The 13,547-nt window shown below is 44.6% G+C and overlaps 1 protein-coding gene across 2 annotated transcripts; it reads left to right on the forward strand.

Annotated features, from left to right (window-relative positions):
• Positions 1 to 1,757: 1,757 nt before the first annotated feature.
• LOC133243035 (uncharacterized) lies at positions 1,758 to 5,254 on the forward strand. 2 transcript variants are annotated; one of them, XM_061409425.1, is made up of 4 exons: positions 1,758 to 1,922; positions 2,003 to 2,064; positions 2,164 to 2,390; positions 2,514 to 5,254. In XM_061409425.1, exon 4 carries the CDS (start codon positions 2,597 to 2,599, stop codon positions 3,893 to 3,895), a length of 1,299 nt encoding a protein of 432 aa, XP_061265409.1. In that variant the 5' UTR covers positions 1,758 to 1,922; positions 2,003 to 2,064; positions 2,164 to 2,390; positions 2,514 to 2,596; the 3' UTR covers positions 3,896 to 5,254. The 2 variants fall into 2 exon arrangements, with proteins under 2 accessions (XP_061265409.1, XP_061265410.1); XM_061409426.1 differs by having other exon boundaries at positions 2,015 to 2,064.
• Positions 5,255 to 13,547: the final 8,293 nt, after the last annotated feature.

Below are 13,547 nucleotides of genomic sequence, written 5' to 3' on the forward strand. Positions count from 1 at the left end.
TGCAACCTCATGGACTATATAGTCCATGGAATTCTCCAGGCCAGAATACTGGAGTGGGTAGTCTTTCCCTTCTCCAGGGGATCTTCCCAACCCAGGGATTGAATCTGGGTCTCCCACATTGCAGGCAGATTCTTTACCAGTTGAGCCACAAGGGAAATCCAAGTGTATTGGAGTGGGTAGCCTATCCCTTCTCCAATAGATCTTCCCAACCCAGGAATCAAACTGGGGTCTCCTGCATTGCAGGTGGATTCCTTACCAACTGAGCTATCAGGGACACCCCAATAACCTGGAGAAAGAGTAAATAAATAGGTGGGCTTCTGATAATTAAGCTAACAGAATCTTCATAGAAGGAATGCCATTATCTATCTCTGAGAGTCAACCAATAAAATGTCTGTATGTGTGTAACTTGAGGTTGGAAACATGCAGAACTCCAATCTAGGCAGTCACCTCCAAGAGACCAAAATGGAAAATGACTGTAAATAAGTAACCTGAAACTCAAGTATATATGCGCCTGCACCCAGCCTCATGCTGGGCACATGGCAGTTTCAGTAAATATTTGTTGAATGAATGAATAAATCTATATGAGCAAAAGGGTCAACAGACTGGAGGGAAATCTACTGAGCCCAAAGCAGGCAGCCATCCTCCAAGTGGTGTCCAGGGGACAGAGTATTTCACATAGATACACATATGGTTAGGAACATGGATGCAGCTGTGGATAGAGAAAACAGAGACCTGACTCTGTGTGCTTGGTTAATGTACATCTGCCCCTGGACTACAGACCCTCTCTCAGTAGGGGGACCCAACCTTGGACTCTACCGTGTTGAACAAGGTAAATTTTACCTATTGTGGCCTCTTGGCAGCCAGCCCTCTGGCTTTTATCTAGTGATGACCTCTGCCTTTGTCATGAGGTAGGCTAGCTTTAGCACGGTGACTACTTTACCCTATGTACCGACCAGTGAAACATGCAACCATTGCATCAGGAAAGATGTTTAAAAAGTGGAAACCATGCTAGATAATCAGTGTATGTAGTTTTTCTTGTGTGATTCCTCTTTCCACAATCTTACATTGGGAGAACTTCAGTGAGGACTGGCTGAGAATATTGTACAAGAAGAGTTCTAGGCTTTTTGTGGCACCCGAGAGAAGGTTCAGTAAGCCCTTCCCCAGCCCCATCAGGGATATCACAGTCACACGGATACTGCCACAATGCTCGTTCTAGATAGAAACACATTCAAGAGAAAAAACTAAAACAAGTTTTCCATTTCTAAGCCCAGTAGGTCAATGCCAGGCTTTGCTTTCCTCCGTTGTGTGGTAACACTTTCTTATCAAAGTAAAACAAAGGGGCCTCACTGAGTTCTCTGTGTCAGTCATAACTAGAGAAAGGGAGTTTGATTCCTACTTGATTTATTCTTCTTTTCTCCTTTTTGATCAAAAGTTCAACTAAAAGTATTTGCTCAGATAGAAAGGATATTATGTAACTAGTGAGCCCATTCCAAGATTATCTTGTACATATATATAGTACAATAGAAGGGTTGAAAAGGGACTGGAATTTGCAGCAGGACTTCTTTGAGAACTAGCAACTGGCTCTACAGCTATGCTCACCTATAATACGTGATGAATGGATTATATGGGCTAGTGCAAGACCCAGACCTGGATTTTCAACTTGGCGAAGAATTCGAAACCCGTGAGGGAGAACTAAAGGCTAGTATCATACTGAACTGAACAGAGTCTCTTCTTTTTTAAAAAAATGTATTTTTTTTAACTTAAGGATACTTTCTTTACAGAATTTTGTTGTTTTATATGAAACCAGAATCTCTTCTTTATCAAACGAGCATCACTGGATTATGTAGACGCCCTGGGTCCTTGGTGCGTACACCAATTCTTCTGTGTGGGAAACTGCAACAGATCATTTCTGGGACAGCCAGGTAAGAGTCTGCTCAAAGTCATACCCAGGGGCATCTAGTCAGGCTCATTTTGATAATGCTTTCTTTCTCTGACTTTATAGGCTCAACTCCAGCTTTCTCTGCTACAATTTTGGTCTCTTAAGACTATCTGAAGCATCAAAAGGTAACAATGCTAAGATCTATACCTGACCATTAACCAATGTCTCTATTCCCCTTAGATGCAAATGGAAATATTTTTATGTTGTTGTTTATGTCTTTCCAGTGTTTTCCTCTACTTTCAAAGAAGACAGTGATGACTGATGAAGGTTGAAAATACCAGCCATCAGGATTTTGAGGGTGTCCAGGTCGCCGATAGATAGCAGGAGTGAGCCCTTTGTAGGAGGTTGTAGTGGAATAGCACCGATCAGTGAGCTAGCTGCCAACGAGGTGTCTGACATCCTTATTTTGTTCACCACCTCCATAACCAGCTCTGCTTCTAAATGGTTTCAGGTATGGTTGATTTAAGTCCCCCAGACCTGATGCTTGATACTCTCCTTCCAGAAGGGCCATTTTGCTAGCCTTGATTGTAACTCTCATTTCCCTCTTGGATGACTTCTTTTCTCTCTGTTCCAGATCAACATTTTCATTGATCCAGAAACAAAAGCAAGGCAAAGCTGGAGGGGGAAAGAAACGTGGAAAAAGACACTTTAGCTCACATGGAGGCTCTGACGACCCAGGCAAACGCCGCAGATTCAGCTGCCGCGCACACAGGAGCCCCGCCTGCCATTCAAACCGTACTCGAAGATGCTAATCTTGATGCAAGTAGTGGGGAAAATGTGGGGCAGGAAAGCATGGGTCCAAGAGAGGGTGATGAGGTGGAAAAAATGTCCAACCTCAGTCTGTGTCAGGATATGGAAGCTGAGGCCCCACAACCACAGGCAGCTCCCGATCAAGCTATATGGCAGAGGGCTAACATCAGGGGACGCATAGGGAAGAAGAACAGCCGTAAAAGGAGGAATAGGAAGGAAAGAAAGATGGTGTATCTTCCTTGTCCTCTGACGCTGCGGACTCGAGCATCTTCGGCAGCCCCAGTTCTGGGTCACGCTCCTGTCCTGGGGCCTCTGTTAGGGGATGTCAGTGTGGAGGGTGAAACCTGGGAGCAAAGGGAGAATGGTGAGGGTAAAAAGGCATCCATTCTCAGTCAGTCTCGGATGGCACCGGCTGGTGCCCTGTTGCCAGCAGCAAGTCCAACTCAGTCCTCTGCTGAGTGGAACTCTCTGGTGGACAACCAGGAGATAAAAGTAGAGAAGGAAAACAGCCATAAAGGGAGAAATAAAAAGAAGAAGATCATGTGTAGCCCCTGGCCTCTTACGGTACAGGCTTGGGCATCTTATACGGACCCAGGTCCATTACCCACAGCTCTGTTACCCACAGCTCCTGCTGGGGCTTCAGCAGTTGCTGATGATGGAGTCAACACTGGGCTTCAAAGCAGGGATCGAAAGGAGGAGAAAGATAAAATGTCACTGGTTACTTCTTATCAGAGTGCTCAGGCTGGCAGCCTGTGCTCAGATGTGGCATCGGGCCATGGCTCACTGGAGGAGGTTTCCTTTGCTAAAGATGGGTTGAATGTAGGGGAGAAAAGCGGGTGTACGAAGAGGGACAGAAAAGACCAAAGCGTCTTGTCTCCTTCTCGGCCTCTGACAGTCCAAGCTTGGACCTCATTCAGAGCCAAAGATGGGGTTCAGACTCTCTTGCAGGGTGAGTCTTCCATGGCAAGCGTAAGGATGGATACAGGCCAGAAAGGCAGGCCTCAATTGGAGAGTAGTAAGGAAGGAGCAAAGTCCATTCTTCCTTGCCCTGTGAGGGTCCAGGCAGATGCCTCCTTCGCAGCCAAAGCTCTGGGGCAGGATTCATTTGAGGGGACTTCTGCTCTGGAAGACCGATTTTCCAAGCTGAGTCAAAGCAAGAGGGGGCCCCAGCAGGGAGAGGAGAGCCAAGTGCAGAGCAGTACATAGATTTCTCTGGAACCTTCCCAGGATTGGAGAAATACAGAGAGATGCCCAGAGGATAAGGATTTGTGGGAGTGCGTGGTGGTGAATTTTGCTAGGCAAGTCGACGGTTAATGTGGGGAGCTCTGCTCTCAAGAGAGGATAGAGACTTTGACCCTGACCAAAACCCACACCCACAGGAGTTCTTCAGTGACGGGGAGGCAGGGACAATGGAGGGAGAGGGCTGAATATCAGATTCCCTGGATGGGGAAATGGGAAGATTTTTAAGATGCAGGAGAGAAAAGAAAGAAAACTAAGAAGACTCTGGGCCTTGGAAGTGTGACCATCTGTCTCTGCTCAGGAGAAAGATGGGTTTAAAATGCTACTCTGAAGAAAGAGAGGCTCACTACACAAATGGTCTATCTTATCCTGTTTTACTATATCATCGCAATCCATCTCTTGATGGGAGATTGCTCGCCTAAATAAGTTTTAAGTTTACAGGTAGTAGATGCTATATGGTTGGCATATACAGGCTAATGTTTTAGAAAAGCAAAAGTCCTTATGCTGTCTATCCTTTTTCCTGTAAGATTTTTCACATCCTTGGGAGAGGTCTGTTACTTATGGCTGGGAAATGGTGTTATGAGTCTAGAGTGTAAACCAAGGACAGAATGTGTATTGTATCCTAAGAACACTACTCTTGACTGGAAAATGTTACTGCATGTTGCATATTAGATTGTAAATTGCCTTCATGATTGCAGGGAGCTCCTGGACTGGCTGGTTTACAAGCGCTGAGAGTGCAGACTCTAGAGTCACAATGCCTGGGTTCAAACCCCAGCTTTGACACTCACCCACTGTGTTCCTCTGAGCAACTCACTCCTGTCTTCTGGTTCCCAGGTTCTGCTTCTGTCACCTGGCAATAATAATAACCCCTGCCTTGTAGAACTGCATGAGGATTAAATGAGTTAATACATGTGAAGCCTTTAGAAGAGTACTTTGCAAATAATAAGCCGCCAAACGACATCAGCTATTATTACTTTATCTTGCAGCATTAAATTTCATGGAAGGGCCTGGCATTAGCAGGGCCTGGCCTTTAATTATGTGTCTTACAAGTTATACAAACAGCAATGTAAACATAAGACAGAAGATGATTCCTGCACTTAAAAAATCATGGTAACAACAATTCTTAAAGCCATGACCATGCTGTTTAAGGAGGAAACAAGTGATAAAATAGTAGCTATGATTTTGAAGTGATAGGATTTCAACCATGTCAAGAAAAATTGCTGCAATAAACTCTGGAAAAGAAATACACTACTATGTTAATATTGGTTATTTCTGGATGAGGGGGATCATGCGTGAGGATGTTTTTCTGTTTCTTCATTCTTTTCCATAACTCCCAAGTTTCTACATTACCATGTCATCAGCAAATGATCAAAAAAAATTAATGAGGGGAAGAAGACTTCTCCACAGTGAACTTGTTAGAGGGGAGTCACCTGATATGAGGGGACCAGACCTTCCCCAGTGAACACTCCCCAGCTGGCAGCTCTGGAAAAGAGATTCAGGTGCCTTGGACTGGGGTTGAATAGAGCAGAGACAGCTACACTGTGCGAGGCGGGGGGGGGGGGGGGGGCGGCGAACTTCTGTATTTCTCCAACAACCTGTGGGAACAAGGGAGGGGTGCTTACTCTTCTGCTGTAATCAGCCATTGCCTAAATTGGCAGGCGCTGTGCTGCTCTGGCTATATTATTGCTGCCATCTGTCACATTTGTTGAGAACTTATCCAGAAGCTTAGCTGGACAATGTAGCTTGGTACAGGGTGAGATTAAAAAGTAAACTTGTTTTAGCCTTCTGTATAGCCTGGCTTTGGGGATCAATTTAGTTAAAATGATATCCTGATCATTCCCCCGACAACACTGAAGGGGTAGGTATTCAAGGAAGACTCGGGAGGTGGGATCAAGTGCCCCTTTTATGTGTCCCCAATGCTCTTAGCAGGGGTTTGGAAGCTTTCTGATGCCCATGCATCTTCCTGTCTTGAGGTCCAGCTACACTCTGATCCCCCTTGAGGAGGACAGTAGTACCCTCAGCTGGTCATGTGCCTTGCTGTAAAACCCATGGCCTTAACCAGAAAAGGGACTGGATGTATGGGTGTTGGACAAGTGGCCACATAGTCTTATTACCTCTCACTGTAATCTCAGGGGTGGCTCTCTGATATACATCAAGATCAGAATATAGGGAATGAAAGAATGCCAGTGGAGCAGGGCTTTGGAAGGGCAAGACCAAAGGGCTCCATGCTTTCTCCCAGGTAAGTTTTCCCGCCCACTGTCTCCTACATTAGTAGAAAATTCAGTGCAGGAAAGCTAAGCAGAGCAAGGGGAGGAGCAAGGAAAAGGAACTGAGAGACTGGTTGCCCAGTTCTTGGTCTGGTTCAAGTTTGAAACTGTAAAAGAGGGTAAGAGGGCTCTGAGGTTTATTTGCTGTCCAGCTCAGCTCACCTGGGTAAGAGAATCAAAATGAATTTGAGGCAAAAGCCTGTAACTGTGAATAAAGGCTGAGTTTGCCTAATGTATTTGCTGGGTCATGTTAATCTTGGGAAACTTCAAGTACAACAGCAGGCAACTGACAAGAATCTGATACAGTGTGGTGGAGGGAATCTGAGAAACACAGTTAGCCTTGTGGTTGTCCTTGCTTTATTCTACTGTTGCCACCTCTTGTACTTAAAAGAGGTGGGAGCCAGGAGGACTGTTCCCCTTTGACAAAGGCAACATGATGGAATCACTCATCATAGGCTGTCTTTGACCCTGAACTTTCTAGTCCCAACACATTATTTCTTTTAAATTTTTTTAATTGAAGGGTAATTGCTTTACAACAGTGTGTTGGTTTCTGCCATACATCAACATGAATTAGCCCTAGATATACATATTGAACCTCCCTCCTACCTCCAACACATTATTTCTGTCTATTTCAAATCTAAATCCTTCTGCCTGCCTGTCTTCCCTAAGAGTATTTAACGTTTCTAGCCCTGTCTACTGCTGCTCCCCATAGGAACCATCTATTTCAACCATGCTGGTCACATGAGTGTCCCCCAAATATGCCATGAATATCCTTACCTGCAGACTTTTTGCAAATTTTCACCTATGCCTGGCCTTTCTCCCCTGGAACACATTCCCTGCTCCCATTTCAGAACACAGGGCTCCACTGGGCCTTCCCCTCAGCTCACTGATGCATTTTCATCGTTTCATTTGAGGCTTTCTTTTCACCTGAGCCAAAGCTGCTTACTCTGTTGCTTCAAGGGCTCAGTGAAGTTTTGCAATAAGAAGTATTCATGCAGGATACACAGTGTTCTAAAATTCAGTCAGCCGCTTTTGGGGAGAGGGATCATTTCTTGGTACATCAAGTGGGTCAGGTGCACAAGGGACTACACTTTAATTCCACAACTAGGTAAGGAAACTGCTGAACATTATTCATTTCCTACTAGTGAAATAAATGGGCTCCCTGGGGTGGGGGCGGGGGAGCCCTGAGAAACACAGTAGCTCTTTCCTGGGCCCTCCCTTAAATAACAATCCTACGGTACCCAGAGTTTGTATAGGCCTTAGCTTCCAAGAGGTTCACAGTGGTCCTCAATATCAAAATATACTATCCATAGTACATGAACACGTCAATGACCCATTTGTGGTGGATGTGCGCTTATAGGGGCTTCCCTGGTGGCTCAGTGGTAAAAAAAATTCACCTGTCAATCTAGGAGATGTGGGATACTGGACTTGGAGTTGTTTTACCAGTAGAAGTGAGGCTGCACTCACTCTTTTAGTCTCTTACTCCTTGTGACCAAAGGCAGCCATTTTCCAGCCAGGGATGGGCCTTGGAAGGGAGTAAAGCTAATTGAGCCACAAAGTGCCCTCCCCTGGCCTGGAGCTCTAACCACCTCAGCTCACCAGCCAGAAGCGCTTCTGTCCCTTAAGACCCTGGTATTCTTCGATTCCGCACATGACTCCAGCAGTGTGAGCTCTGGAGTCTGATCATCTGAATTCAAACCCTGACTCTTCTTACTAACTTGGGTAAATTGCTAAACCCTCTATGCCTCAATTTCTTCAACTGAAAATGAAATTAATAATAATAGGACCTGCCTCTTTAGATGGTTGGGAGGATAGAGAGTGTTTATACGTGTCAAGTACCTAGAGTAATGCCTGGCATGTATTTAAGTACTCAATTCATGTTGGCTACTAATATTATTCATTCTTCCCCAGTGAAGAAACCAAGAGCTGAAGTATTTTGCCCTGCGGGCTTTGGTTTTCCCTACAAGCTGGTGCCAAGCTCTTCATCTTCATTTGGTTATCAAACTAGATTCCTTGGCAACCACGTTACACCTTCCCACAGCCCTCACCCCCTGCCCATCCTGACAACATTATTTAACTGCCTTTTTGACACTGCCATGGGTGCATCAAAGAAACTTCAAATATTGTTTCTGCCCTCAATAAGCTCAACATTTACCTCCGAAGATGGGCCAAAAGGAAAGTGACTTTTGCAGCACATGCACCCTATCACAGTGGGCACAGCCAAAACCCATTGAGTTTAGCCACATTCAGGGCCAACCCCAGAACAAGTTTTTAACCCAAAGTTGTGAAAGCCAAAATAAAAGGTCTGGGAGATGTCTTATAAGATATTCCTGTTTTGGGGGGAAAAAAAAAATGAAAGGTTTGGTTTCCTGACAAGGTGAGGAAAATCTACATCTGTTAACCACCCACAATTATGCTGCATACTGTGAGAATATCTATCTATCTATCTATCTATCATCAACCTATCTACCTACCTGTTTCTTATTTAAGCAGGATACTGGATCCTTGAAGAGTTTCCAATCTAGCAAAAATCTTGAAATATTTTTTAAAATAATGCAACACAAGGACAAATGTCTGATTCCACTTATTTGAGCTACTTAGACTAGCTAAATTCATAGAGACAGAAAGTAAAATAATGGCTACCAAGGGCTAGGGGCGTGGAATGAGGGTACAGAGTTTCAGTCTGAGATGATGTAAAAGTTCTGAAACTAGACAGTGGTGATGGTTGCAGAACAATAGGAATGCACTTAAGAATACAGAACTGTGCACCTAAAATTGCTAATATTGTAGATTTTATGACATGTGCCTTTTAACAAATTGTTTAAAAATAATGCAAGATGGTAAAAAAAAAAAAAAACTCACATGCTAAATTATGCTAACTATGCTGAAAGTAATTTCAGTCATACTGAGCTCAGAATAAGGAAAACTCAAAGAGGACTGGAATAGTTCAGGACAGTTTTCTAGAAAAGGAAAGATATGAGCCAGGTTTAGATGAAGGGGGACAATCTGGAAAGGAGAGAGTGAGAGGAAAATTGCTGCAGCAGAGGCCCAAAGATAGTGATGAATATGCCCCCCCAAAGGGGCACAGTCAGCTCACAGAAAAAGATGTGTTGCTTAACAAGCAATGGGAGCTGTGGCTGCTTGAGTGGGATGGAGCCTCACCCGAGTGACTTGAACTGCAGGCAGACACTTGAATTGGAAGCCTTGGGTATGAGACATTCATTGTACTGTTATATAATTTAATTTTTTACTACTGAAATCTGAGCGACATCTACAGTCTAATTAATTATAATGAGTCTGGTTTTCATAATATGTTATAATTGTATAAGATGTCACCATGGGGTGGGGCGGGAATCAGGGTGATGGGTATTAGTGACCTCTTGGCACTCTTTTTGCAACTTATGAGTCTATCATTATTTCAAAATCAAAAGTTAGAAAATCAGGAGGAGGGGATGGGTATGACTATAAAAGTGTCACACAAGAGAGCCTTTAGTGGTCATGGAATGGTTCTGTGTCTTGATTTCTGCGGTAGTTGCATGGATCTGTGTATGCATGTGCTAAAATGGCATGAACTAAAACACACAAACATTGTAGCAATGTCAATTTTCTGGCTTCGAGTCTTTACTATAGTTACCTAAGGAAGGTTGAGTGAAAGGTATATTGAACCCCTCTGTTCTATATTCACAACTTCTTATAAGTCTATCAGATCAGATCAGTTGCTCAGTTGTGTCCGACTCTTTGCGACCCCATGAATTGCTGCATGCCAGGCCTCCCTGTCCATCACCAACTCCCGGAGTTCACTCAGACTCACGTCCATTGAGTCAGTGATGCCATCCAGCCATCTCATCCTCTGTCGTCCCCTTCTCCTCCTGCCCCCAATCCCTCCCAGCATCAGAGTCTTTTCCAATGAGTCAACTCTTCGCATGAGGTGGCCAAAGTACTGGAGTTTCAGCTTTAGCATCATTCCTTCCAAAGAAATCCCAGGGCTGATCTCCTTCAGAATGGACTGGTTGCATCTCCTTGCAGTCCAAGGGACTCTCAAGAATCTTCTCCAACACCACAGTTTAAAAGCATCAATTCTTCGGCACTCAGCCTTCTTCACAGTCCAACTCTCACATCCATACATGACCACAGGAAAAACCTATAATTACATCAAAATAAAAATGTTAAAGTTTGCAAAATTGTATAAAGTTAGAAAATGAATGTTTGAAAAATCAACTTATCTGTGTGCACATTGACTTGAAAGGAGGTAAAATGGGCACAGGATGAGAAAAAGTTATTCCAAGCAGGTATTTCCTCACTTAAACATGGTTCACTCAGAAAAGTGGTTAGCCCTGGGTAAACAAAATGTTCCTTTGGGTTGTTCAGTCAAGGAGAAAAAAATTTTTAGTTTATTGGATTTATGAGCCAAATGTGTTACTGGATGAGGAGGTTTTGTCTTACGAATTTGGAGTTGAAACTTTCTAGTCAGCCATCTGGAAGTGAGTTAGGCTGTGACAGGGCAAACAGAAATCTGCTTATAAAGAAACTGTAAATTCATCTGCTCAGATGTTGAACCAGAAAGCTAGAGCCTATTCTCTAAGAATAATCAATCTTAAAGGAAATCAAGCCTGAATATTCATTGGAAGGACTGATATTGAAGTTAAAGCACCAGTACTTTGATGCTGAAGCTCCAATACTTTGGCCACCTAATGCAAAGAGCCAACTCACTGAAAAAGACCCTGATGCTATGAAAGATTGAGGGCAGGAGAAAAGGGTGACAGAGGATGAGATGGTTGGATCGCATGACCAACCCAAGGGAACATGAGCTTAAGCAAAGGCCAGGAGATACTGAAGGACAGGGAAGCCTGGCCTGCTGCAGTCCATGGGGTCACAAAGAGTCAGACATGACTGAGCGACTGAACAACAACAACAAATTCTCTAGAAAAATAATGGAAACACCTTTACAGGTCTGCAGCCTACAACGAAGGCATTGAGCTTGGTACAATCTTCTGTAGCAAGTGAGTGGGCATCTGGTTGTACAATAGGCCCATCAAGTGATGGAGACTCAGAAGTCCATCATCCAAACATCATCTGCTTGTCCAATCAAGCCCACTCAGCATCCAGAGTCTACAAAAGCAAAAGCTGAATGCCAACACGCAAATTTTCTCCTTCTTTCCCTCCTGTATTTCTTTTCAGAAAACAGATGTCAGTTGGGGTGGACAGTGAGTGAAGGGACAAGAGTTGGAGGGTGATCTTCCAGATTGTCACACATCCTTCCTCTGCCCGCCTCCTGCAGCTGATTGGGACCTCGGATGAGGCTCTAGGAGTATATCCGGCAGCTGGTTTCAGCTGGTTGCCTGGATACAAGCCAAAAGTGGAGTGGGAGGGTGACGAGGAGGAACTGGAATTTCTTTTCCTTGTTTTTGTCTTCCACTTTCCCTTCCTAAAGTTTGCACCCTTCCATCCCATTCGGCTTTGTGCTTCAGCATTTCTTTCTGGGGGACAAGGCTCCTGCTACTGGTTGAGTTTGTTTTCTGCTCTGCACAGTGGCTGACTTCCTTCATGTTTCTGAGATACCTCAATTATCCTGATTGTTTCAGTTTGGGCTCCTGAATTAAACTGGCTGCTCATGAATACCCAGAGGATTTATCACTTAATAACTGAACTGCTTAGGTCATTAAGGAAAAGTAGAGAAACAGTCAAATGATTGTTAATCTTGCAGAACATGTAACAAGGAGATGGCCATTGGCTTCCTGTTAAATCCTTTAAGGTTCCTGTCTGTGAAAGGAGGGCTTGTTTTCCCTTTTTGGCCTTGGGGATCGGAAGCACTGTTTGGGGTGAGGTAAAGGGCATGGCAGGCTGGAGGGCAAGCAGAGACCGGGACTTCCGACAGCAAGCTGTGGACTTTTGATTTTTGCATATCTCTTCAGACTAGTCTCCTATAAGGTGTGTTCTAAATGCATTTGCATGATTTCCTTGGCAGGTATTTGCATTCACCTGGGTGGGGAGCTTGATTCCAGTGTTTCCCTCTGCTCTTGTGTGGCTCCAGGGACAGGGCAGGGGACTCAAAATTTTAATGCCTCCCCTCATCACATCCCGAACTTTGTTCCCATTTAGCTGGATGAGGATCCTTGACCTTGACATATGTCAGTACTCCTACAAAACAGAACGTTTACCCCAAGGCATATGCACCAGGCCAACAGAGTCACTTTTGACTTTCAAATTGTGTGCTGTGGCTGAGGGTGAGAAAGAAGGGCTACGGAAGTATAGGAATTCCTGGAGCACCTCCTAGCCATTTACCTTGTGATTTGCCCTGCTCTCAGCCTGTGTTCTTTCTTCTGCGAATACATCTATGGTGAACCAGGAGGGCTATGCAGCCCTCTTGGGAAGGAGATGAGTGAGCATCAGAAAAATTCTATTTGACACTTCATGAAGGTGCTCCTCTGCTGCTGCTGTGTCACTTCAATCGTGTCTGACTCTGCGCAACCCCATAGACGGCAGGCTCCCCCGTCCCTCGGATTCTCCAGGCAAGAACACTGGAGTGGGGTGCCATTGACTTCTCCGAGGTGCTTCTCTAATAGTTCCCAAATCCTGCTAGGCCATCTGGGATACATAAAAGGGGCACTTGACCCCCATCCTGAGTCTTCCATGAATATTCACCCCTTCCATGTTGTCAGAGAATGCATCAGGACATTATTTAACTATATTGACCAGAAAGTCATATCAGTCGGTCAGTTCAGTCTTTCAGTCGTGTCCAACTCTTTGCGACCCCATGAATCGCAGCACGCCAGGCCTCCCTGTTCATCACCAACTCCCAGAGTTTACCCAAACTCATGTCCATTGAGTTGGTGATGCCATCCAGCCATCTCATCCTCTGTAGTCCCCTTTTCCTCCTGCCCGCAATCCCACCTAGCATCAGGGTCTTTTCCAATAAGTCAACTCTTCGCATGAGGTAGCCAAAGTACTGGAGTTTCAGCTTCAACATCAGTCCTTCCAATGAATGCCCAGGACTGATTTCTTTTAGGATGGACTGGTTGGATCTCCTTGCAGTCCAAGGGACTCTCAAGAGTCTTCTCCAACACCACAGTTCCAAAAGCATCATTTCTTCAGCGCTCAGCCTTCTTCACAGTCCAACTCTCACATCCATATATGACCACTGGAAAAACCATAGCCTTGACTAGACGGACCTTTGCTGGCAAAGTAATGTCTCTGCTTTTGAATATGCTATCTAGGTTAGTCATAACTTTCCTTCCAAGGAGTAAGTGTCTTTTAATTCATGGCTGCAATCACCATCTGCAGTGATTTTGGAACCCCCCAAAATAAAGTCTGACACTGTTTCCCCATCTATTTACCATGAAGTGATGGGACTA

This window comes from Bos javanicus, chromosome X, assembly GCF_032452875.1.
Source record: "Bos javanicus breed banteng chromosome X, ARS-OSU_banteng_1.0, whole genome shotgun sequence".
In the NCBI taxonomy this organism is placed as follows: Eukaryota; Metazoa; Chordata; class Mammalia; order Artiodactyla; family Bovidae; genus Bos; species Bos javanicus.